The sequence below is a fragment of the Ciona intestinalis genome, chromosome 1 (genome assembly GCF_000224145.3).
Source record: "Ciona intestinalis chromosome 1, KH, whole genome shotgun sequence".
Taxonomy (NCBI): Eukaryota; Metazoa; Chordata; class Ascidiacea; order Phlebobranchia; family Cionidae; genus Ciona; species Ciona intestinalis.
This window is the reverse complement of record NC_020166.2, coordinates 6,031,752-6,052,346: the sequence shown is the minus strand read 5'-3', so window position 1 is coordinate 6,052,346 and position 20,595 is coordinate 6,031,752. Positions and strand designations below refer to the sequence as shown.

Below are 20,595 nucleotides of genomic sequence, written 5' to 3'. Positions count from 1 at the left end.
CTATTCGAAATCCGTTATAAAACAAAGTTCTATTTCCCACTAGCAAGCACTAAAAACCAAACCAAATTAACACAACATATGTAATATGCGCGAATGACATTTTTAACACACTTTATGTCAAGGTAATGTTTGTTTATTGCAAAGCGCCACCAACACTAAACAGTGATGACACCCAGCCTATGACAGAAACAAATGAGAAGCTTCACTTAGTATGCAAGATAACAAAATGCGGGTTTAGAAACGTATTAGTTACTACTGTTAGGCATTTTCACAAGAGGCTGAATTTTGTCTTCAGAAACAAAGCAAATACATTAAATAACTAAAACGAATCGAAAATAAACAAAACACCAACAGTAACATGTATCTACAAATACTTTAACTAAATAATCTCACAAAGCAATGGCAGGCAGTTAGGTTAGCAGAAAGCTTTCACTTTTTTTGAATTGCAGAACAATTTAAGGTGAACATAAGTGTAAGCATATTAATGTGTAAAATACTGTGCAAAAACAAAGGCACTTTTTTCCAAGAATACTGCACATTGCAACATACAGGCAGAACTCATAATTACATACAGAAGGCAGTTTTTGGTCCACAATGATTCAGATGCTAGTATGGTTGAAATCTCCTACTTTTAGCAACATTGGTGTTTTGAATTATGAATAAAAAATAAAACTTGTGTTTTTAGTCCTCTTGCCCTAATTGCATTAAAACTTATGTATTTCGAATGAACAGAGGTGTTTAGTTTGTTTTACGCTTGTTTTTCTTCTTCACTTTAAGAACAGTGTAGACATCGTTCTTGTACACAACTTCAAACCAAGGTTTTGGATTAGCGCGGGCAACAGCACATGCTGGCCTTTTACCCTGAAAGGAAATAAAAATTCTTCAGTTAGAGTATTGATTAAAATGCCAGAATATATATTTACCACACAATTATCAATCTGCTCATACTTGTAACATTAAATACCTTTATTGAATTACAAAACATAAAACACAAGTGTTATTCCATACCATATTTTCTGGTTCTTCAATATCCCATATCTCTGGCATCTGACACCCATCTCTGGTCTTCCGGACACACCATGAGTCCTCCAAGACATAGTAGTCAACTCCCATTGCCTCTACTGTGTCTCGGACTTGCTCCAATGTTCTTCTGCTGTACATGGAGTAGACTTTCATGGTTCTTTCACGAAGACCTAACAACCAAAATAAAAAATATTAATTTGATTTAAAATCGGTTAACAATCAAAATTAACCATATACAATACATATATATGCAATATATGCTTGGAAGGGATTTTCAACTGTCTTATAATTTCATCTTAACCATATTCAAAAAGTGTTAACACGATTTTATATAAGAATTATTGTTTTAATGTACTTATTCAACATTAGAAAATTACTGATGTTGTTGGCTTAGAATTGTTGCACTTGTGGATTCTACATAATATCACTATTTTTTATAAATCTATTAATATTACATAAGCATGGCAGTGCAGTCCTTTAATACAACAATATTGTAACAGCCACTTAATTAGTCAGTTGTCGTTGTGTGTAAAATTATATGAGTTTAAAAAAAATTGATTTTTTATTTACCTGCATCTTCATAGTGAGGGTGATTTACAATCGGTCGCAAGCATGAGAGCTTTATGCTTGCCATAGTGGGCATGGCTCCAGCAAAGACGGCAGTTTTTGGTAAATTCTCATTGATGAAATTGAGTAACTGAAAACAATGGATAATTAATGTTGAATGGAAACAGGATGAATGGTGGCAATTTGCCATCAGCAAATGACAGTCTATTGTTGCTGCTACAAGCTTGACAGGTTTTATTTCATTTAAATTACCAATTGTTTTTAAACGAATACATAATTTGATATTTCGCTGCAAGAAATTATTGGTATTTCGATGCAAATCTCAATGAAATATGGAGGTTGTGATAAGGATACAAAAAATTCAATTTTACATCATTTGAGGCAAGGTTACCTGTTCATGTGGCCAGTTTTCAAACTCTCCAATTATATTCCATTGGTGGGTTAGATTTCCAATGCCAACCACGCATGCCATTGCAATAACAACACATATCATGGCTGAATGGCGCTGGCGGGAGCCAACAAAACTAAACAGTTGCCTGAAGAAAACAGTGGGTTATATAATGCAGACTAGAATTCATTGAGTAAGGTAACTCGATAATTGTTCTTGATAGAGGAGAATTTTCAGAAAGAGGCAGTAAAAGCTTTTTAGAGGCAATTATAGATTGCGTATTGGCCTGGGGCAAAAGAAGTCATAAAAAAACCTAATAAAGTTGTATACCTGTTAGCTAAGAGTGCTGAAGTTATAGCCATCATGGGGGTCATAAAGAGTTTAAGTCTCATGATAAGTATGGTCATACAAGTGAATGCAATCATCTGTAACACAGTGTACACAAGGTCTGCCATTGGTTTGCTTCTATGTGCGATGGCTTCTTCATCCAATTCAGGAACCTCTGTCGTTTCTTCACTTCCTTCTGCTTCCTTTTTCTCCTGAATTAAGATATTATATTACAAAGATAACAACTGCTGCTTCCTCTATTTGAGCATTAGTTATTACCATATTATATATGAGTTAATAAGTATTATACAATAGGTTCACTTAGGATGCCACGTTGCCACCAATTATGACTTCACCCAACACTACAAAAAGAAGCAGTGACACTTATTTTATGTTAATGTACCTCCCAAAAACAGTTTTCTACACCTAATGTTAATGTACCTTGTATTGTTCATATTCATACTTCAAGCATTTGAAAGCAAGAGTTCCAGTGACCACGAACATGGTTGGTATCAATAATGTCTTGCACAACTTTATCACAGTTTCAATCTCCAAAAAATCAAACTCCCTAAAAACAATAAAAAATGTAAAAAAGATTAATCTCACTTAATTGTAACAACCATATCAGAAAAAAAAAGAATCTTACTTAGCACAGGTGTAAAGCATTGTGTGAAAGTTGTTGAAGTCAGAAAATTTTGACTTGAGAATTTCCCAAATATGGGCATCGTCAGCTGTCATGAGTGCAGTAGCAATCACTTTCTTCAATCCAAAAGTTCCAATCAACCAAGCAAAGCCCTGTGTTAGTGGGACACATTTGAATGACTGTGCGTCAAAATAAACTTAACAGTTACTCAACATGTTCAGTAACAGTAGATATTGAAAACTGTTCAGGGTAAGAACAACTATTTTTATATTTTAGTGAACTATGAATAAAGTATAAATATATATATATATATATATATATATATATATATATCTTACGTTTTTATTACTTAGAGCTCTTACATGCAGCGAATGTATATTTTATTGTATATTACCTTCACTAAGCATCTTAGAATTAAATTCTTTACTGCACCATCTATTTTTCTTTCAAACTTAACAATTGCATAGATAGCAATAAGACTAGAGGCATAGAATGAGGTTAGAAGCATCTCGTTTCCAAACTGAAATACGAAGTTGGCCAGCAGAGCAATTATTTGAGCATGAATCAGAATCATGATCTGAAAGAAAAGATGATGTTTTGTTAGACCTAGTTTATTCTTTATTCAGTTACTAAATTTATAGTTTTTTTTTGTATAAGCACTATCCCATGCAACATTTTAGATTGGAAATTCATTATAAATCAGTATGATAGGAAGATGTTTTTGTATGTATTTTAAACAAGTAAAACTTGGGACTAACTCTTAAAAACATTGGCAAATTGTGTGGCCTCTGCCTCTCTGGCCAAGTAAAGGGGCACTTTTTCTCACAGTAGGAGGAATCAAATACAGTGAAAATATTTAGTCAATATAAACTACATCATGAGTTAACTGGAATTTCAAACTATTTTCTTACCTTCCATGATCCAATGAACTCAAGCATGTAAAGAGCAAACACGCAAGCACTTTGTGTAAGCAGGGCAAATTGGGCAAACTGCCAAGGTAACATGAAGAAAAAAGCTGCAGCGCAAATTGCACTCATGTGTCTATTAAAAAAATAACAATACAGATTAGATATTACCATGTGCTGGAGAAGTACTTGTGAAATGAGCTAAACATCATCAAATAAAAACTTTAATGTGCATTTCACAACAATCTTACTTATAATAATCTGGCTTTTGGCATTTGATCATGTATGTGACCAGAAGCAGCTCCAGAATAAGGAACGGGAAAGAATAACTTTCTCTCAAAGGAGGAGTCCACATAACCCTGGTTGCTTCTCCATGGTTGAAGAAATAAAATGCGACACAAATAATACCTGAAAGCAAAAAAACAACATGAAAAATGCCACAAATAATAGGCTATACTGAGAACACCTCAGAACCTAGCTTACCTCCCCATAATGAATTTCCCGATATGTACCAGCCATACAAAAATACAAGGGACATCATAACACTATTGATCGCATAAATGCAGTTCACATAGAAATAATGTGGGTCTCCAATTCCTTCACAGCTGTTAATGGGTGGCAAATCTCCTCTGTTAATCTGAAAACACAAAACAGCATACAGAAAAACAATATTTATATGATAATTATTGGCAGATTTTACACAGTTTGTTTTAAAAGGGTCAGTTATGAGTTATGACTAAGAGTATGTAATAATGTGAGCCAATACCTTCCAACATGTCATTGTTTTTATTTTGCAAGCTTTTGTGAATGAATCAAAAGCTCTGTACACTGTGCCTATGATCAGTTCTGGGTACAAGTTGAACCTCTTCAATACATTAATGGTGCTTGGATACTCAGTAATGTTGTCATACACAATCTGCTGCATACCGTTGAAGGCTGATGGTGCTGTGGAAAAAAATTTAAAATCAAATATATGTATAAATATGCAATACATGGTTGTAAGAGATTTTTCACCTGTCCCATGAATTTAGATTACACATATTCAAAAAGTGTTTATTATACTAGTCTAAGCTAAAGTTGGTGCTTACCCTCAATCATGGTTTTATAATAAGAGTAGTAGAGACCCATCTCAGTTCGAAAAGTTAGGTCTCGTTCTAATGAAGACAAGTGTGAGAAATGTCGATCATTTTCAAACATGGCCCAAATATGAAGTCCGTGAAGCCACCCACAAAAACCAGCCAATAGGAAAGCAACAATAACCCAATTGTTTAGGAAGCTCTTCCCAGATGCAGTTGGCACAGGGGATGCAGTTTCTTTTCTTGGCTGTCGTTTGCTGTTTTTTTTAACAGAGTCGCCATTAGAGCCAACTACTGCAGGTTTACCTGCTTGTTTTCGAACCATGTTTACTAACACTTAAAATATTAAACCTAGAAAAATATCCCAGCACCATTAAATTAGGTTTATGTGTTATTGCCATATTCGTTAAAATATCGACAAAGTCAAAACGTAAACAAGTTTGCTTGCACGCGCAGAACGCCTTGCAAACAATACGTAAGCGCTTGTCAAACTGTGTGTGTGCACCAGGAAGCGCATGACTGAATACAACTAATATGTACGCTAAATAGGCGCTCATTTCCGTTGATTATTTGCTTTGGTGTCTAAACAACTATACACAACTGCATCTAGCGCAGAAGTCGCGATTACCTAATCTTAAGCTGATTGAACTTACTACACTACTACAGTAACATTTGAGACTATCTCAGCAGTAACTCTATCTTTGCTACGCACGTATATCGCAGAGATGCTGACGTGTAGAAAGTTACGCTGACTAATGGTATCTCTCTCCCTCTCTGGTGACGAATGCTTATAATCGCGTATGCTAGCGGCTTTATCTGTTCACTTCTTTTGATAATAAACAATCAAGAAATGTCGTAAATGACTAGATGAAAATAAAGGGAATCGAAAGTGTTTACCAAGAAACTATTAACGGAGTCAATACCAAACGGCAAAGGTGCAAGGGAAAAAGGCAATCTCGGTGACATGCTCGTTTTCATGATCAAATTAGAAGGTAAGCAGGTTTATGTAGTAGCAGACACTTGCCCCAAGGCAACCATCGAAACGATACGAAATGTTGAGAATACGATAAAACGTTACCACAGAGTTAATAATCTAATTTTTTAAATTGCGAAAAAAATCCGTAAAATCGAGGCTAATACTAAAACAGTTAAAATAATGAATGACAAAAATAATCTTCATACGACGCTTATTGAGCTTAATTCTATATACACATGTCAATTAAGTCGGAGTATCTGCTTCCAACGTTCTTGGTACACATGTAAATCAACGAAACTTCCCTCAATATATTGCCGCTTATGTGGTATTGCAAGAAATTATTGGCTTCTTAAACAGGACGCTATAACTGGCTCTCGCTATTTCGCATAAAAAGTTAGTCTTGTTGCTATGGTGGTATCGTCCCCGGCAGTTGCGTTTTAATATCGAAAAAATATCATATTTATGTAATTATTGCAGCATGAAAACAAAGAAAACGAAGATATTCTGGACAGTTAGATGAAACGTAGATTCAGTGGCACTTAGTAGTTATAGAGCACGGCCTACTAGAGATACCGTGTATAGAGCCAATAAGTTCACTGAAACAAATGTTTCTCGCCTTTAAGCAATAAATACAATTAAATGCCAAAATTTTACTCATGAGTAGCATTTGTACTTTTTATTACTGCCGTAGATAATGTAATGATAATGTGTTATATTATATTATTATATTATAGTAGGTTGGGGGAAGATGGGCCGCCCCTTAATTTTATTTTCTCGCCTTGTTTGTTGGTAAACAAAGAACATTGTTAATTGTTGATTAAAACACGATCAAGGTGTTTGGACATTATGTGCTAAAGGTGTCCTGTCCTCTCCCAATCCAGAGTATAAATACAGAGATTACATTATATCCGTGGGCTACAAATGATTTATATAGTATTATCACTACTTAACCTCTCATGTATTTTGAATTTGGAAATATTGGGCAATATGCGTCCCATCTTCCCCTACTGTACTATATGCAGATCGAATATTATGTGTATAGTCGCATGTATAGTCACAGAAGTATCCGCGATAGTAGTAACCATGTTCAGATAATTCATTCCAAGATAACTTCCTGTATCGACTAATATTTATGGAAAGCTTAACATAGGCTTAATTCCAGGTATATACTACAAAATATAATTTCTAACAAAGATTTGCCGCCATTTAGCAGCTGCAATAATTTATTATATTTTTATACAGGACGCTTTAAAATAAACATTAGACGAATAGTTGGTCTTACCAAAGAGATTAAAACCAATCGCTTTGGTCTTACTGTTATTATGGAGGCGTTCTTCAAAGGGCTGCACTATGGTACCATCGTTTTTTGGATACGTTCCCATGAATTGTGGTTGTCCGTTGCAATAGGGCGTACCATTTTTAGAGGGACGGGAAGTTCAAGACGTTGGGTTGCATCGGAGGCTCTGGATAATACAGATTATAATAAACAAAAAGTGCCCCCTAAAAGCAATCAACTTTTGTTTAGGGGAACAACCCATGGTTTAGATCAAAAGCACAGAAATAAAAAAGAATAGAAGGCGCATCTCCAATGTCGGCAAAGGAGAGAGCACGATACACTGTCTCTCTTTCGCAGGTCGTTCCCGTTAACTATTGTAGTCAATGGAGTCGATGACGTTTTGTGTAGTTTTTCTTCGTTTTTTGACTTAATTTAAAGTTATTGTGTAAAAAAACTATTTTCTAATATATATATATTTCTAAAAAAACGTTTGTTTGAAATTTTTAATTAATTTTTTTAAATAATTAAATTTCCTAAACAAGTGGTAAACTGTAAGCGTTAACGTACCAAATAACTAAACTAGCCTAACAAACTTAAAAAGTTGGTGTAGTTTTTAAAATAAACAGCTAAAACCGTCCAAAAATACTATGCGCCTATCTTTTACAATGGAGACGAAGGGAAATGGGGACGGAGTTGGCGGTCACGTGAATAGAAAAAAGAATATATCACGGTTTTGGGCAATTGCGCGTTCTACTCTTTTTTATTTCTATGATCAAAAGCAAGAAGCAGTCAAGAAAGAACTTTAAATATCTTAAAGTGGATAGGTTCTGCGTCAACAAAAAATGTTAGTTTGACTTGATATTTCCTCTTTGACTGATATATTTGACTCTAAAGTGATCTAAATATACGGGAATGGACGCTGTTTCAAGTAAAAAGCAGCGTATATAGAGCTAAAACATGTCTTGAATTATTACGCTGTTTACTAGAAACGACATATGCGCATTCGACAGCAAAAAGTAAATGCAGTCAATGAGGGTTAGCGTTTTATTTTGGGAGAAGGTAAGAAGCTAGTAACTTACTTACTATTAGTGATTGTGATCAATGATTGACAAGCGCAGGTGATGTTAAAATTGTGTTGCGTGACTCCGCGATTGAATTGCTATTCATTACATTTGTCTGTTTAATCGTGGTATAATATCAGCTGGTCAATTCTCCTGTTCTCACTTTTCCGAATTGTTTTGTAAGGACAGGCAGTTGTTGTGTATTGAGTTACTATCCACAATGTCTTGTTTTGCATGTTTCGAAGTTGATCTTTGTTATAGCCAAAAGCCACCTAATAATAAATGTATTTGTCTTGTGCAGTAGGCCTACTGTTTTAAATCTATTTCATGTATAAAGAAGTTAAAAAGCAAGTTTGAAGAAATAACTTTTAACTACAATATGACGCAGTCACCGGTTCGAGCAAGAACCCTGGAGTATACCAAAGCCATGCAAGATTTTAAAGTCATGTTTCCTACCCTGGAACCTGATGTTATTGAATGTGTTTTACGTTCAAATTCAGGACACGTTGATTCTACCATTGACAACCTTTTACAATTGACTATCGATGATGGTGTTAATGGAAAACACTCAAATAGACATGGAGACTCTTTTATCAGAAGGATTCCACAACCTGAATGGGACGATAGGCAACGTAGTGAAGCATGTTGTCCACCAAGATACACCCCTTTAGCTACTCCTCATCAGTCACAAAGTAGAATGTATTCCAGAGATTCAGTCCCATATCACCACAGATCATCATCATCTAAAAGCTTTGATCAACCCCCTCATTCTACATATAGAGATTGGAATCCTCCTTTGCTTGGTAAGCTCCCAGATGACTTTTTACGCATTGTGCCCACTCCTGTGCAAAGTCATAGGAATTTAAATAGGCGTAAAAGTGAGCCCAAACGAAAATCATCACAAAAAGAAAGTAGTCTTAATCTTCACCGTTCTACAAGTTACACTTTGCAAGATCAGGTGGGAGCTGCTACTAGTTTGAACAACAGTTTTGAAGCGAGAAGCACAGATGACAACCAGGCAATTGAAGATAGAAGAATAGCTTTGCTTCTTCAGAATAAAGAGTTTATGCTCGAACTGCGGAGAAATGAAGAGTTTTTAAAAGAGCTTCAAAAATGTGACACTGCAGAAAGCAGGACAGAACCAAAGTCCCCACGACAATTTAACCCTATATCTGTAGATCCGTTAAATGAAGTTACACGAACACATTCTAACAGTAAACTGGAAGAGTTTGCTAATTTAGAGAATCCACCAATAGGAGAGTTTGGAGAGCGTTCGCGACCGATGAGTAAATCCACAAAAAGAAAGCTTTCTGATATTGCTCAGCGATTAAATTTAAGAAGGACTTCTTACAAATCCTTGGACAAAATTGATCCAATATTTGCTAATACTGAAGATGGGGAGTTTAGTTAAAATGAGAATAGGTTTGGTAAAATAATAACAGTATACTCTTTATTCTCCCTAAATAACCTTTTAAATCCTTTTTGGTGTAGCAAATAGTATCAGGGACATTTTGTTTAGTTTACCATTTAGGTACAAGTCAAGGATATATTTTACTGCTGGGCTAGGTACTTATCCTAACCAACTAAAACTTATATAATTGTGAAAGAATATATTATTGGTACTGAGTTTGTACCTTGAATTGAAACAGTACCCAAAAAATATATCTGGCAAATGTTTTGCATTGGTCCAAGTGTTATTGTTGAAAGAAGATAATATAAATATGTATTATTTACTAGTAACCCCTTCCCCTTGGTTGCTGGGTTGCTTATCCGGTATTGCTTGCAGATTAACTCTGGCTTACATTGTGGTTTTCATTTGCTAAAGACAGTGCTGATTATAGTCATGACATGTTATGCAAGTTATGCAACAGTGTGTATATACAGGTTACAATAATTATGTTTTATTTTCATTACTTTATGATATTGTATCATGTCATATGTATTTAAGTTACCTGTTGTTTCTGATGTAAATACTGAACTTCTTGGCAAAGTCTGATGCACTTGGTTCATGCTTTAGTTGATTTTGTCAGTCTATTTTATTCACTCTCAAGTTTGTGTAATTATGTATTTTGTGGACACATGTGCTTACACATAGTACATTACTACAACTAATTTGATCCTACCATGCTTTTACTTGTACTCTAAATTACAGATTTATTATTGTTTATGTAATGGCACAAAAGTTCCTATTTTTGTATAATGAGTGACTGTATACATATTATGATATAAATGTGTATTGTTTACTATTAGTATTACCAATATTTTTAACAAAAGTATTAGCTTTGATAGTTGATGCCACATTGATATAACTCCTGAACAATATAGTTACACCCTACAGTACTTCACAAATCACTTGTAAATTAAGTTAATTAATATTTGCCTTTAAATCTTTTTTAAGCATTCGTGCATTAAACTACGCATGAATTTTCTAAGAAGTATCATTCTGTCACTTTAACACGTGCTGGTGCTAAATTTGCCATTCATTCTGCATTTCAAAAATATTTCTAACTTATTGCTTCAGACTCAAATTTAACTTTTAGTATTGTCTGTATGTTTATCTGCATAAATGTGTCCATGGTGCTATCATTTTTTCTGTAACTAATTGTGTATGATTTTTTTGCTATAATACAAGTAGTAGTACATATTATATTATGTTTGTCAATCTTTTATCTATGTTTACACGACCTATATGTACTTTTCAAATTGTTTGTTTTTTTTGTATTGTTAACCAACTCAGAATAATCACAGTACATCTAGACTGAGTAATAAAATTTGTTCCCAACTTTCCCTTTTGTAAAATTATCACCTGCTGTTTTAGTTGGATTAACAAAGAATCTCAGCATGGCTGTTTATTGATTGGTGTGATGTCTTAACTATTTTGGTATTGCCCCTATTAATACACTTAGCTTGTTTTCCTTAGAAAGTAATAAGCAAATTTGCATTTAGTGGTAATACGCACTTCTTGGTTCTGGGTATTATATTGTTTTTGAAAAAGTTTAAAAATGTGTCACAAAAGTCTGAACCAATTCCAGTCCTCTATAAACCAACTGTGTTCTACTTTTGTTGCCTTTGTCCACTTACTTTTTGTGCGATCATCATCTGTGTGATTATATAAAGTCTTGTTTCAATCATTATTGAAACTATGTTTCATGTTTAGGTACAACTATCAACAGATACATTTTTTTTCTTAATCATATGAATTGAACTTGTATATACATGGCGAGGAATGGTGGATACAGGTGCTATATTAAGCATGGCTTTTTAAAATATTCATTATCATTATGGGCTGTGATCTAATCAAAACAAGATTTATGCTAAAATATTTATTAGCTTAGGCTGTATAATGTTTTAATTTAAAATATGGTCCTCTTGGCTTAAATGTATGTACATTAAAATATAAAATACTGTATAGAGGATTGCAGTTTACTAAACCATTGATTACAGTGAGCGCGAAATGCGGCAGCAGCAAGAAGATGCTGAACAAAGATTAAAGACTAGAAATGTACGTAAAAAACTATTGGACAATCTTCAGGTAGCAGATGTTCTACCCTTACTTAGCGAAGTAATACCAGCCAATAAAAAGGTAATGTATATAAACATTTAAAAAGTGTTAAAATTTTAGTAATTTTTTAAATGGGTGCTTAACTGACACTCTTTCCTAAACTTTTTATCTGTAATGTGTTTTAACAACTGTTGTTGATTTCATTTCCCACTTTTTTAATAAAAATATGATCTTCACTGTTGTTTCTAAGAAATACAAAAAAAAGTTATGTTTATATGCATATGTTGATAATGATACTAATATATAGATATTTGCGTAGCTGGTGTAATGTAATAAATACATTGTTTAACTGTTTATTATCATACACTTGCCTTGCTAGAATCCTTGGAAAATAGGCTTAACAATTTCCTGGTATGTTGTTTTGGGAATGCAATGTCCTGCTGCTTTTGCTTTAATCCTACTCAAATGAGCATTCCAATCATTTTTCTTTTATGTCTTAGCTTACTAATATAACAGGAGGAAATCGAATGTATTTTAACTCAAAGTGGAAGAACAAAGGCAGTGGATAAACTCCTAGACATAATTGTTCGCCATTCTGAATGGTTATACCCTTTTCTTGATGCACTTCATTCTGAAAATCAGGCAAATTTAGCGGAATTACTGCTGCCAGGTATACAGCACACACCTGTAAAATTTAAAGACTTCACTAACTATGTATATCCAACTGTGCAGCTAAAATTAGTAGGCTTGGTTAAAATATTAAGTTAAACTTTATAATAATCACACGTAAGAGCATTATCTGCTTTTGTTTTATGACTTACAAGCTGGATGTGATTTCCTTTGAATAACTCCCATGTAGAACAAATCAAGTTTTATAGTGATTGTTTTAGAGACTAACAGTGTGTTAACTTGCATATGTAAAACGGTTTTATTTATCATATGAAACTATTTCTCTATTCTTAAGTGAATAAAAACTACATACAGGTTACATTCCAGCAGACGACTGATCATTCTTCAACTGCATGAACAATCGTGCTAAATAGTAAAAGTGTTTTAAAAAAATGTTTTCTTTTAAAATTTATATTCAATCTACGTTTTAAATGCACTAAGGTGTTGTGTGTGTTACATTATGGGATGTTATATATGCTCGAGAATAAATATTTTTTACGAATTAGTGTAAGCTTTTAATTAAGCTGTTCTGTAGTAGTATATGATAGAGGAATGTAACATTTGTAGAAAGTTAAGGTTATTTGAGTTTTATGCAGTTTGCCCCATAATACTTTTATACCGTGGTTAGTAAAAATGGAAGCAAGTTTGTGCAGTTTTTACTGCTGCACACTTTTATTGCAGAACCGTTAAAAAACACGCTCGTTCAACTTTGGCTTAAAAATGTGGAACCGCCCTTTCGGGTTTGGGTAATCCCCCTGATAAACCAGGAACCATATTAACGATACGTGGTGTTGTGCTCACTGCACCAACTGGTGATTTTAACGTAGGCAAAGAGGGTATTTTTTAAAAAATTTCACCTGGACGATTACCCCGTCATGTATTTAAGTATGTGTGTTTAAAACTTACACAGCACAATTGCATTTATTGGTTTAACAAAACAATAAAACATATATGCATATGCAAGCGACAGTGATTTTTTTATTCCGATATTTCTTCCGTAAGTTTCTTGCCAGTCATTGCTCTGTCAGTTGCTGTTCTTTTATTATATTGCTCAGTTTTGGTGATTTGTAATGTTGCCTAATCTATCAATCAGTTTATTGTCACTATTCTTGTAGTGTATTTAAATGTATTTTATGAGGTGGTAACTCAAGATCAAGACGTGCATCATTCTTGTGGGTCACTCAAAGTATATACAGTATCGATATATATATATATTTAATATTTATAAAACACAAAGTTTTAAAGTTAAAATAAGCATTAGGATTATGTATATAAAGGGTAGTACTGATAGTTGGGATGCAGTAGCACTTTTAAGTTAATTGCTAAACCAAATAAGAAGTGATATGGATACTGTACTAAGGAAAAAAGTCAGTGAAATAAAAACCAAAAGAATTCTTCTGAAACAAATGCACTGCATTGATGTACTGGATCACATGGATTGTATTTACATAGCTAAAAAGGTATAAATTTTAAAATATTATTAAATTAAAGTTCTAACTTCTAATGAATATATTGAAGTCGCACAATTTATTATGTCTGTGAAATAAAATGTGCTTTTCATGCCTGTGAAAATCTTGAGAAGAAATTTTTACTCTATTTTCTCCTTCCCACTTGCAGCAAAGATTAAAGCAAGTCGACCATAATGACGGGCAAATAAGGTCAAATAGTGAGTTTTTAGACATAGCTCCAACTTATGCAGGATGGGCTAAACAATTCTTGGATGCTCTGTATGAAACAAATCAGAAGTATTTAGCAGACATGCTTCTTCCCCTAGAAGGTTTGTTTATATAATATGGCCATGGTACAAACTGTTTTTATGGTTACATTGGGTTATGGTAATTTTTTTACTTTGATTTATTAATGATAAACAATAAAAGTAAGTTGAAATACACAATGAACTGTAAAATAACCCAAATTCAGGAGCTATGTCAACTGAACAAAAATATTATACTGTTTACATTATATTTAAAAATTTAAGCATACTGTTTTTTTGACCAGGGTACAGCCCACCAATATCTGATAATGACCTCACCCCCGATGAACATCCTGACCCACCAAATTTCCCACAAAACCGATCGGAGGCACCACCTTCGTATGAAAATGTAGGTTTAGTACATAATGACACGCTGTTGAAATTTTGTGGTTATTTGTTTAGTAAAGTTAGGTGGTACTACTGGTACTGTACATTTTGCTTGCCTACACAACAACGAAGTCAAAATGATAAATCAAACAGATTTTATGATGTTACAACTTTTACACAAACAAGTGATCCACCCTTTTATAGGTTACCATTTGCCTATATGTTATTAAAGGCTTATAAAACTAGCAACTTGTTAATGCTATCTCTCCAGCAAATTTTCTTATTCCCTTTTTGTAGACCTTTCCCAACATGGTAGCAAATCCAAATCACCGATCCTATAATTCTGATCAAGGGGAAGAGATGAAAAATCTTCAAAGAAAATTTAAATCAAATCAACTGAGTCAGAATTTAACTGAATCTGAGGCAGTTCCCATTTCAGAACAAAGTAACGCTGATCAAATGAGACTAGATTCATGTTCTCAATCCGATAATCAAACAAATGAGACTCTAAGTGCATTTAACTTCCCGAATACAACTAGCTTTAACAATGCAAGCAGAGACACTTCAACTAGTTTTAACAATGCAAGCAGAGACACTGACAGCAAAAGTTCTTACAAGGCTAAAAATTTAAATGCTGTTCAAACAATTCCTGAGGATGTTGACAACGGCGGTAGATCACACAGCAGTAAAATTAATAACTTCCAAACACTTTCAAGGGAAGATTCAACTTCGTTACATGGTATCTACAGAAGAGAAATTGAACCAGCTTCAAACTTAAAGCTTCCAGCACCTACATCATCCGATTCTCATAACCAAACTTCTGATTACACCTTGAGTGACAATCACTGTTTTAGTAAAAATGAGGAGGTAGTTAACCGAACTGTTCTTTCTTCAATAGCAGAGAATACAGTCTTATTAAACACAAAACTCGCTGAAAAAGAATTATTGCCATTTGCGCCATTTAAAAACCCGCAGGAAACAGCAACTGAAAGCATCCCCTTTAAAACAATATCACAGAGTTTTGAAGTAGAAGAAAATTCTGTATCGGAAGAGGTGATTACATCAAAAGATTTACGTTTTTCTTCAGAATACTCTGATTCTACATGCCAAGATAGCAACACTTCATCATCTTCTTCAAGCTGGGGTAGACAGGACACATCAGATACAAAAATAAAAGAAGTAGAAAATAAGGGAGAGAGCGTAAGTCATATTCCATCTCCAAATTCTGAGATCATACAAAGTAGTGGTGGTAGTAAAGTAACCAAAGAAACAAGCAACCCACAGAATCTAATAGCTTTGGAAGAGGAGACTAACAAAAGTGAAATAATCGTTGCTGACAATAAAGAGTTATCACCTGATCCGAATTCCCAAATTAAATGTAGAGAAAACTCTACTCAAAATACAGAAAATGTTGCTGAAAATAGTTACGACCCTGTAATAACTAATGCAAACCCACATAGTGATGTCACAATCGCACACAATAGTGACACTAGTTTGAGAGATATTTCACAAGAATCAAGTATTTACAACACTGCTAATAATTATGCCCAAGTTCAGCATGATCATCATAATATTAGTTCAACCGAAGAACCAAGTATGTATTACTCAACGAATTGGCAAGAAAGAGCTAAGAAAGCAAGCCCAGTTTCTATAATGGCAGCCAAATTTCCTAAAAATTTAAATAAGAAATAAAACATAATTTTTACTGTTGGACTTTGTTGTTGAAATCATGGTATATTTTTGCTTTAATAAATATTAATGTGGTTTTTGTTGTGCGTTGCAACATAATTCAACTGTACTGTTCTATTCTAACTCATGAAAGTTCGACGTGGTATACAATGTAAGGAGATTATTATAACAGCAAGCAAAGGGCGTTAACCATTAATATATTTTTCATTTTTAACCTTATTTGTAGGATGGTGTGTAACATTTTTTGTTTGTTTAATTTGTACATGTTTCCAGTTACCGTCTGCCTGGTACTTCAAACTTACTCATATTTTTTAATGTATTTTTTATTAATTACAGGTAGTTGCAACGGGAATATTTTGATTAGGTTATTAAGAAAAACATTTGTTTTGCCTGAAAATTTGCAAATGAGGTGATGGAGGAGGTAGAAAGAAATGGTTGCCTACGCCATAAACTGTAATTAATTTTGCTTTTCCCATCTTAGTTGTGAACCACCACTGTTATGTTAATTTTCAAAAGAAAGTATAAACGTATAAATTGCACTTGTGTGGCAAGCATGTTTTTAGCAAAGGAATTTTGTTGTTTAATTCCATTTTATTTGTTATTTCAATTAATATTATTTTTGCTATTATATGCAAAGAGAAACAAATTATGTTGTGTAATTAGTAATGGTATTTTTATCTACTGTTTAACAGAAATAAAAAGCAACTCATCGATTTGCGTGAAACGGTCAAGAAAAAACTGAAGCAACCACGGGTGAGACACGCATTTGCAAATCGAATGGATTCGGAAACAGTCCTTAACTTTCTGGGTGATATTTTTCCACAAGGACAGAAGGTAAGCTTGTAATAATATTGAAATAAAGTGGAATTTTACAAACCGTTTGTTTGTGTTTACCAGCAATACAATTTTGTTTCTTTTCCAGCTACAGTTTCTGTAAGCCGTAGTATTTTTTTCAAGCCCTAAGTTCTTTACTAGCTGTACAACTTTTTGTATACTCAGGAAAAAATCCAACGTGATCTAGACAACCATGGACGTTCTAAAGCCGCTCATGGTATTATGGACAACATTCATAGATTTGACAACTGGTTGTTTCCCCTGTTAGATAGTTTAGCAGAATGTAAACAGATTGATCTAGCAAAGCTTCTTTTTTCGGGTAAGGATATTTTAGAAAAAGCCATGTTTTAGGTTGATTCACAGTGATTAAAAACTGTATAATGAGTGCAATGCGCTGTGGTCAGTAGTTAGAGCACTTACTTTTTACCCAGAGGTTACTAGGCTCATAGCTTAATGCTGCCACTAGCCAATATTGTTGGGTGGGTGCGTTCAATTTACTATTAAGTCAACCAAACTGTCAGCCAGAGAAGAATATATCAAAAACAGACACAACAACATGGTAACCCAAAAGCCCGTACAATGGCGTATGTGATAAGACAGCTGTATTATTACCTTTGAATTTGTCTAACAGCAAAGGGAAATAGTGACATTTTGTCATTTTATCAATGTCTGAAACACAATCTAAATGTTTTTCAGATTATATTGAACCAGTGGATGAAACAGAGTGTGTAGAATTTCAATATTCCACAGAACACGTTATTAACAACCTTTCCTCTGAAGTGGAATCACTTTCACTCAATTCTTCAAACAATTCGAACCCATGGAATGGAATAAAAGAGAACAATCCTATGTCATTTCCCTTATCATTTCCAACAGCAGAGTTCAGTGTTGTTAGTCAAAAACCAGGATTCCTTACCAATCTCCCAATTGCCCAAACGGGAGATGTTGAGTTTTCATTGACATAATCTTTAACAAAATATTGTTGTAAACAACACCATGTTATATTGTTAAAGCGTTTAGAAATAATTAGTAAACTTGTTTTTTTAAGTTGGCATTTTTTTTCCACCACGCATTTAAATAGGCTATGGTAATTTTTCTACTTTAAACCTCTATGTTTGTTATTGTTACATTATTTTCTAATTTAAGTCCACTGTTTTGCTATGCAACATCGAAAGAAGATGTATATAATGTACTTCTTTTGCGAATGCAGCTGGTAATTTCTTTTAGTGCCACAGCTTATTTACACTGTATTATTAGCAGACCATCAATTGTAAAATCTATTTAAATTTTATCAGCCCTATTCCTAAATTTTACACGTTATTGTTATTGTTATAAATAGGACCGAACTTATAGAAAATACGGTTCCATATCAACCATTCTAAGCTTTAGTTTTGACTTAACAATATACGTTCTTAAAGTAATATTAAATGTATATTATTTGTTGCACACAAATAAAAAAGTAGATTTATTACTTACTTGCATTTAGATTCTGTTTTATGCCGATTGAAAACTTCTACTACTTAATTCGTGCTCAATTTTTCAGGGCCGACTTCCTGTTATAGTTCTTGTATAGTAATGGATCATCTTACCAACCATTTAAATTTTTGATCTGCGATGTATAGAAGGTAGCAAATTGCTTGTACTGTCCACTTTACCTACTATTCGTATCCCATTCGGTGACGAGCGTAAGATTTGGAAGCGCAGTTGCACTGGCGGGTATTACCCCGCGAGTGAAATATTTTCTTTCGTTTGTTGCGAAATTAATGTGGTGCAATCCAATGCCATTTATTTACTATTAAATAATACTTTTATTCTCCTGTGGTGGGAAATCTACCGTCGTAAAAGCTTTGTTGCAAAATACTTGTGCTTGCACTTTATATTATACCCTTTTTGCATGGTAAAAAGTTATTGCGAAAAGCGATCCTCATTAACGCGTCATGTGATAACTCGCTAACCGCGTTATTTTGCATGGTCATTGGCTTATGCGCGTAACAACATTGAGTTGGCTTATTTAAAAGCAATATTGTTAAATCTAGTTTATAAAATAAGTTCTGATACTTTATGGTGCTATTACCAACCTAAAACTGTAAAAATAATACCCGAAAAAGATTAGGCTCTCAAAAGTGAAACTGTACTTCCACCGTACTTTTTATGCGAGTAACAACCAACCTCCTACAGCAGATGACACGCACGCTTATGACGTTGTGCGTGTTAACTTTGCTTTTGCGAGTAAATATGCGAGTACTTACGGGCATAAAAGTGACCATGAAAAATGATATCTATGTAGTTAAATGTATTTTATAACATGTAATTAGGTGTGTTTGATAAATTTTGTTTGTTTTTTTCGTCTGACAATTTAGAGTTTTAGACAAACAGCAATTTTAAGCGTTACGTGTCTTGCTAAAGGAAACACGTGTTCACAATAATAACAGCAGAGACGGTGCATCGCCCAAACTAAACACTTTCTTTGCTGGTTTCCTTTGACTGGCCATGCAAGTTTCTATTTTCAAACCATCCGTATCCGTATGTAGTTCAATAGCTTTATCTGTTATCATTAACATAGAATTATCTACGGCCTATACGCCGTTTTAATGTAACGGGCGATTTTTTTTATTTTGAATACATTCTCTCGGGAGAAGAGAAAATTGGTAAACAAGTACTGCTGGTGAATGCAATTTATAGTATAGTAGAAGTAAACGGGACACGTATAAGCACGTATTGGCCAATATTTCCAAGATCAAAGTATATGACGGTTTTAGTGCGAGACCACGAATTAGTACTAACATATCTGTAATAATTGACAGCACTTCAAAGAAATATATTAAAACACACAAGAAGTTGTTTATTGATTCGCACACCAGGTGTAATTTTTACAATTCAAAACAAACAGGGTAGGAAGTGACAGTTTAAAATATTGTAAATTTTAATTAGAAAGAGATTGTATTATTAAAAGTGCACGTAATTACCACTAAATAATATTGTACCATTTAACAGCAGATCAAAGATCTAATGCATGAGCACGGTATAAATTAATTAGCATTATAGTCTCAATTAACTCTCATGAATCTTAAGACGTATAATATAAAGATTAATGGTTTGTTAAAGAATGTGTAAATACGCTTTGTACAAATCCTGTACTATATGTTGACTTGTAAACGTTTGATTTGTAAATTTGGATAAACTAATCACGCAGTATTATAGGTAACGTTAGAAGTAAATATTATTCATATTGTGGCGTCCGCATAATGATTTATTGCAAGCGGTAAACCAAAACAGCAAAGAAAAAAGACAGTAGCAGATTTTATACGAAAGAAAGTGTTTGAGTCTAAAAATTATAAATATATTTTATGATTTGATTTCAATCAAGAGGTTAAAGAATAAATGGTAGAATTAGGAACTGAGATAAGTGCGGAAAAAACTGTTTGGCGAAAAAGGATCTATATGACCACTACCGTGCTCAAAAATAAAGTTCAAACATTTTCTATCTTGCTCTACTTCCTTATTGTAGTTCGAACGGCGTCGTGTGACAGACAGTAAGTGCGCTTGGGCTCTACTCTCAGGTTGGGCTTCGAGGCTCAA

At 33.7% G+C, this 20,595-nt stretch overlaps 3 protein-coding genes across 4 annotated transcripts; 2 read left to right on the top strand and 1 right to left on the bottom strand.

Annotated features, from left to right (window-relative positions):
- Positions 1–117: 117 nt before the first annotated feature.
- LOC100179032 (probable C-mannosyltransferase DPY19L1) lies at positions 118–5,282 on the bottom strand. The gene is made up of 13 exons (XM_002131945.3): positions 4,942–5,282; positions 4,620–4,798; positions 4,337–4,490; positions 4,105–4,261; positions 3,860–3,989; positions 3,343–3,525; positions 2,952–3,100; positions 2,747–2,873; positions 2,309–2,517; positions 1,982–2,126; positions 1,594–1,720; positions 1,009–1,193; positions 118–861 (listed from the first exon to the last, which is right to left on the bottom strand). Exons 1-13 carry the CDS (start codon positions 5,252–5,254, stop codon positions 739–741), a joined length of 2,181 nt encoding a protein of 726 aa, XP_002131981.1. The 5' UTR covers positions 5,255–5,282; the 3' UTR covers positions 118–738.
- Positions 5,283–8,534: 3,252 nt separating this feature from the next.
- On the top strand, positions 8,535–12,917 carry LOC100181377 (CUE domain-containing protein 1-like). Its single transcript, XM_002131932.5, has 4 exons — positions 8,535–11,481; positions 11,687–11,825; positions 12,261–12,414; positions 12,729–12,917. The coding sequence occupies exon 1, from the start codon at positions 8,622–8,624 to the stop codon at positions 9,651–9,653; it is 1,032 nt and encodes a 343-aa protein (XP_002131968.2). The 5' UTR covers positions 8,535–8,621; the 3' UTR covers positions 9,654–11,481; positions 11,687–11,825; positions 12,261–12,414; positions 12,729–12,917.
- Positions 12,918–13,096: 179 nt separating this feature from the next.
- On the top strand, positions 13,097–18,439 carry LOC100183741 (dentin sialophosphoprotein). Of its 2 annotated transcripts, XM_018813522.2 has the most exons (7): positions 13,097–13,873; positions 14,031–14,190; positions 14,412–14,515; positions 14,791–16,635; positions 16,875–17,016; positions 17,182–17,335; positions 17,713–18,439. In XM_018813522.2, the coding sequence occupies exons 1-4, from the start codon at positions 13,757–13,759 to the stop codon at positions 16,183–16,185; spliced, it is 1,776 nt and encodes a 591-aa protein (XP_018669067.1). In that variant the 5' UTR covers positions 13,097–13,756; the 3' UTR covers positions 16,186–16,635; positions 16,875–17,016; positions 17,182–17,335; positions 17,713–18,439. The 2 variants fall into 2 exon arrangements, with proteins under 2 accessions (XP_018669067.1, XP_002131956.1); XM_002131920.3 differs by lacking the exon at positions 17,182–17,335.
- The last annotated feature ends 2,156 nt before the right edge of the window (positions 18,440–20,595 follow it).

Excerpts from the sequence above, each read along its gene's own strand:
- LOC100179032 (XM_002131945.3), bottom strand. The coding sequence starts at position 5,254 with ATGGTTCGAAAACAAGCAGGTAAACCTGCAGTAGTTGGCTCTAATGGC. Across the intron at positions 4,799-4,941 it reads TTATAAAACCATGATTGAGG|CACCATCAGCCTTCAACGGT; the intron begins GTAAGCACCAAC and ends TTTTTTCCACAG. Across the intron at positions 2,518-2,746 it reads ATGAATATGAACAATACAAG|GAGAAAAAGGAAGCAGAAGG; the intron begins GTACATTAACAT and ends ATCTTAATTCAG.
- LOC100181377 (XM_002131932.5), top strand. The coding sequence starts at position 8,622 with ATGACGCAGTCACCGGTTCGAGCAAGAACCCTGGAGTATACCAAAGCC.
- LOC100183741 (XM_002131920.3), top strand. The coding sequence starts at position 13,757 with ATGGATACTGTACTAAGGAAAAAAGTCAGTGAAATAAAAACCAAAAGA. Across the intron at positions 13,874-14,030 it reads GTATTTACATAGCTAAAAAG|CAAAGATTAAAGCAAGTCGA; the intron begins GTATAAATTTTA and ends TCCCACTTGCAG. Across the intron at positions 14,191-14,411 it reads CATGCTTCTTCCCCTAGAAG|GGTACAGCCCACCAATATCT; the intron begins GTTTGTTTATAT and ends TTTTTTGACCAG.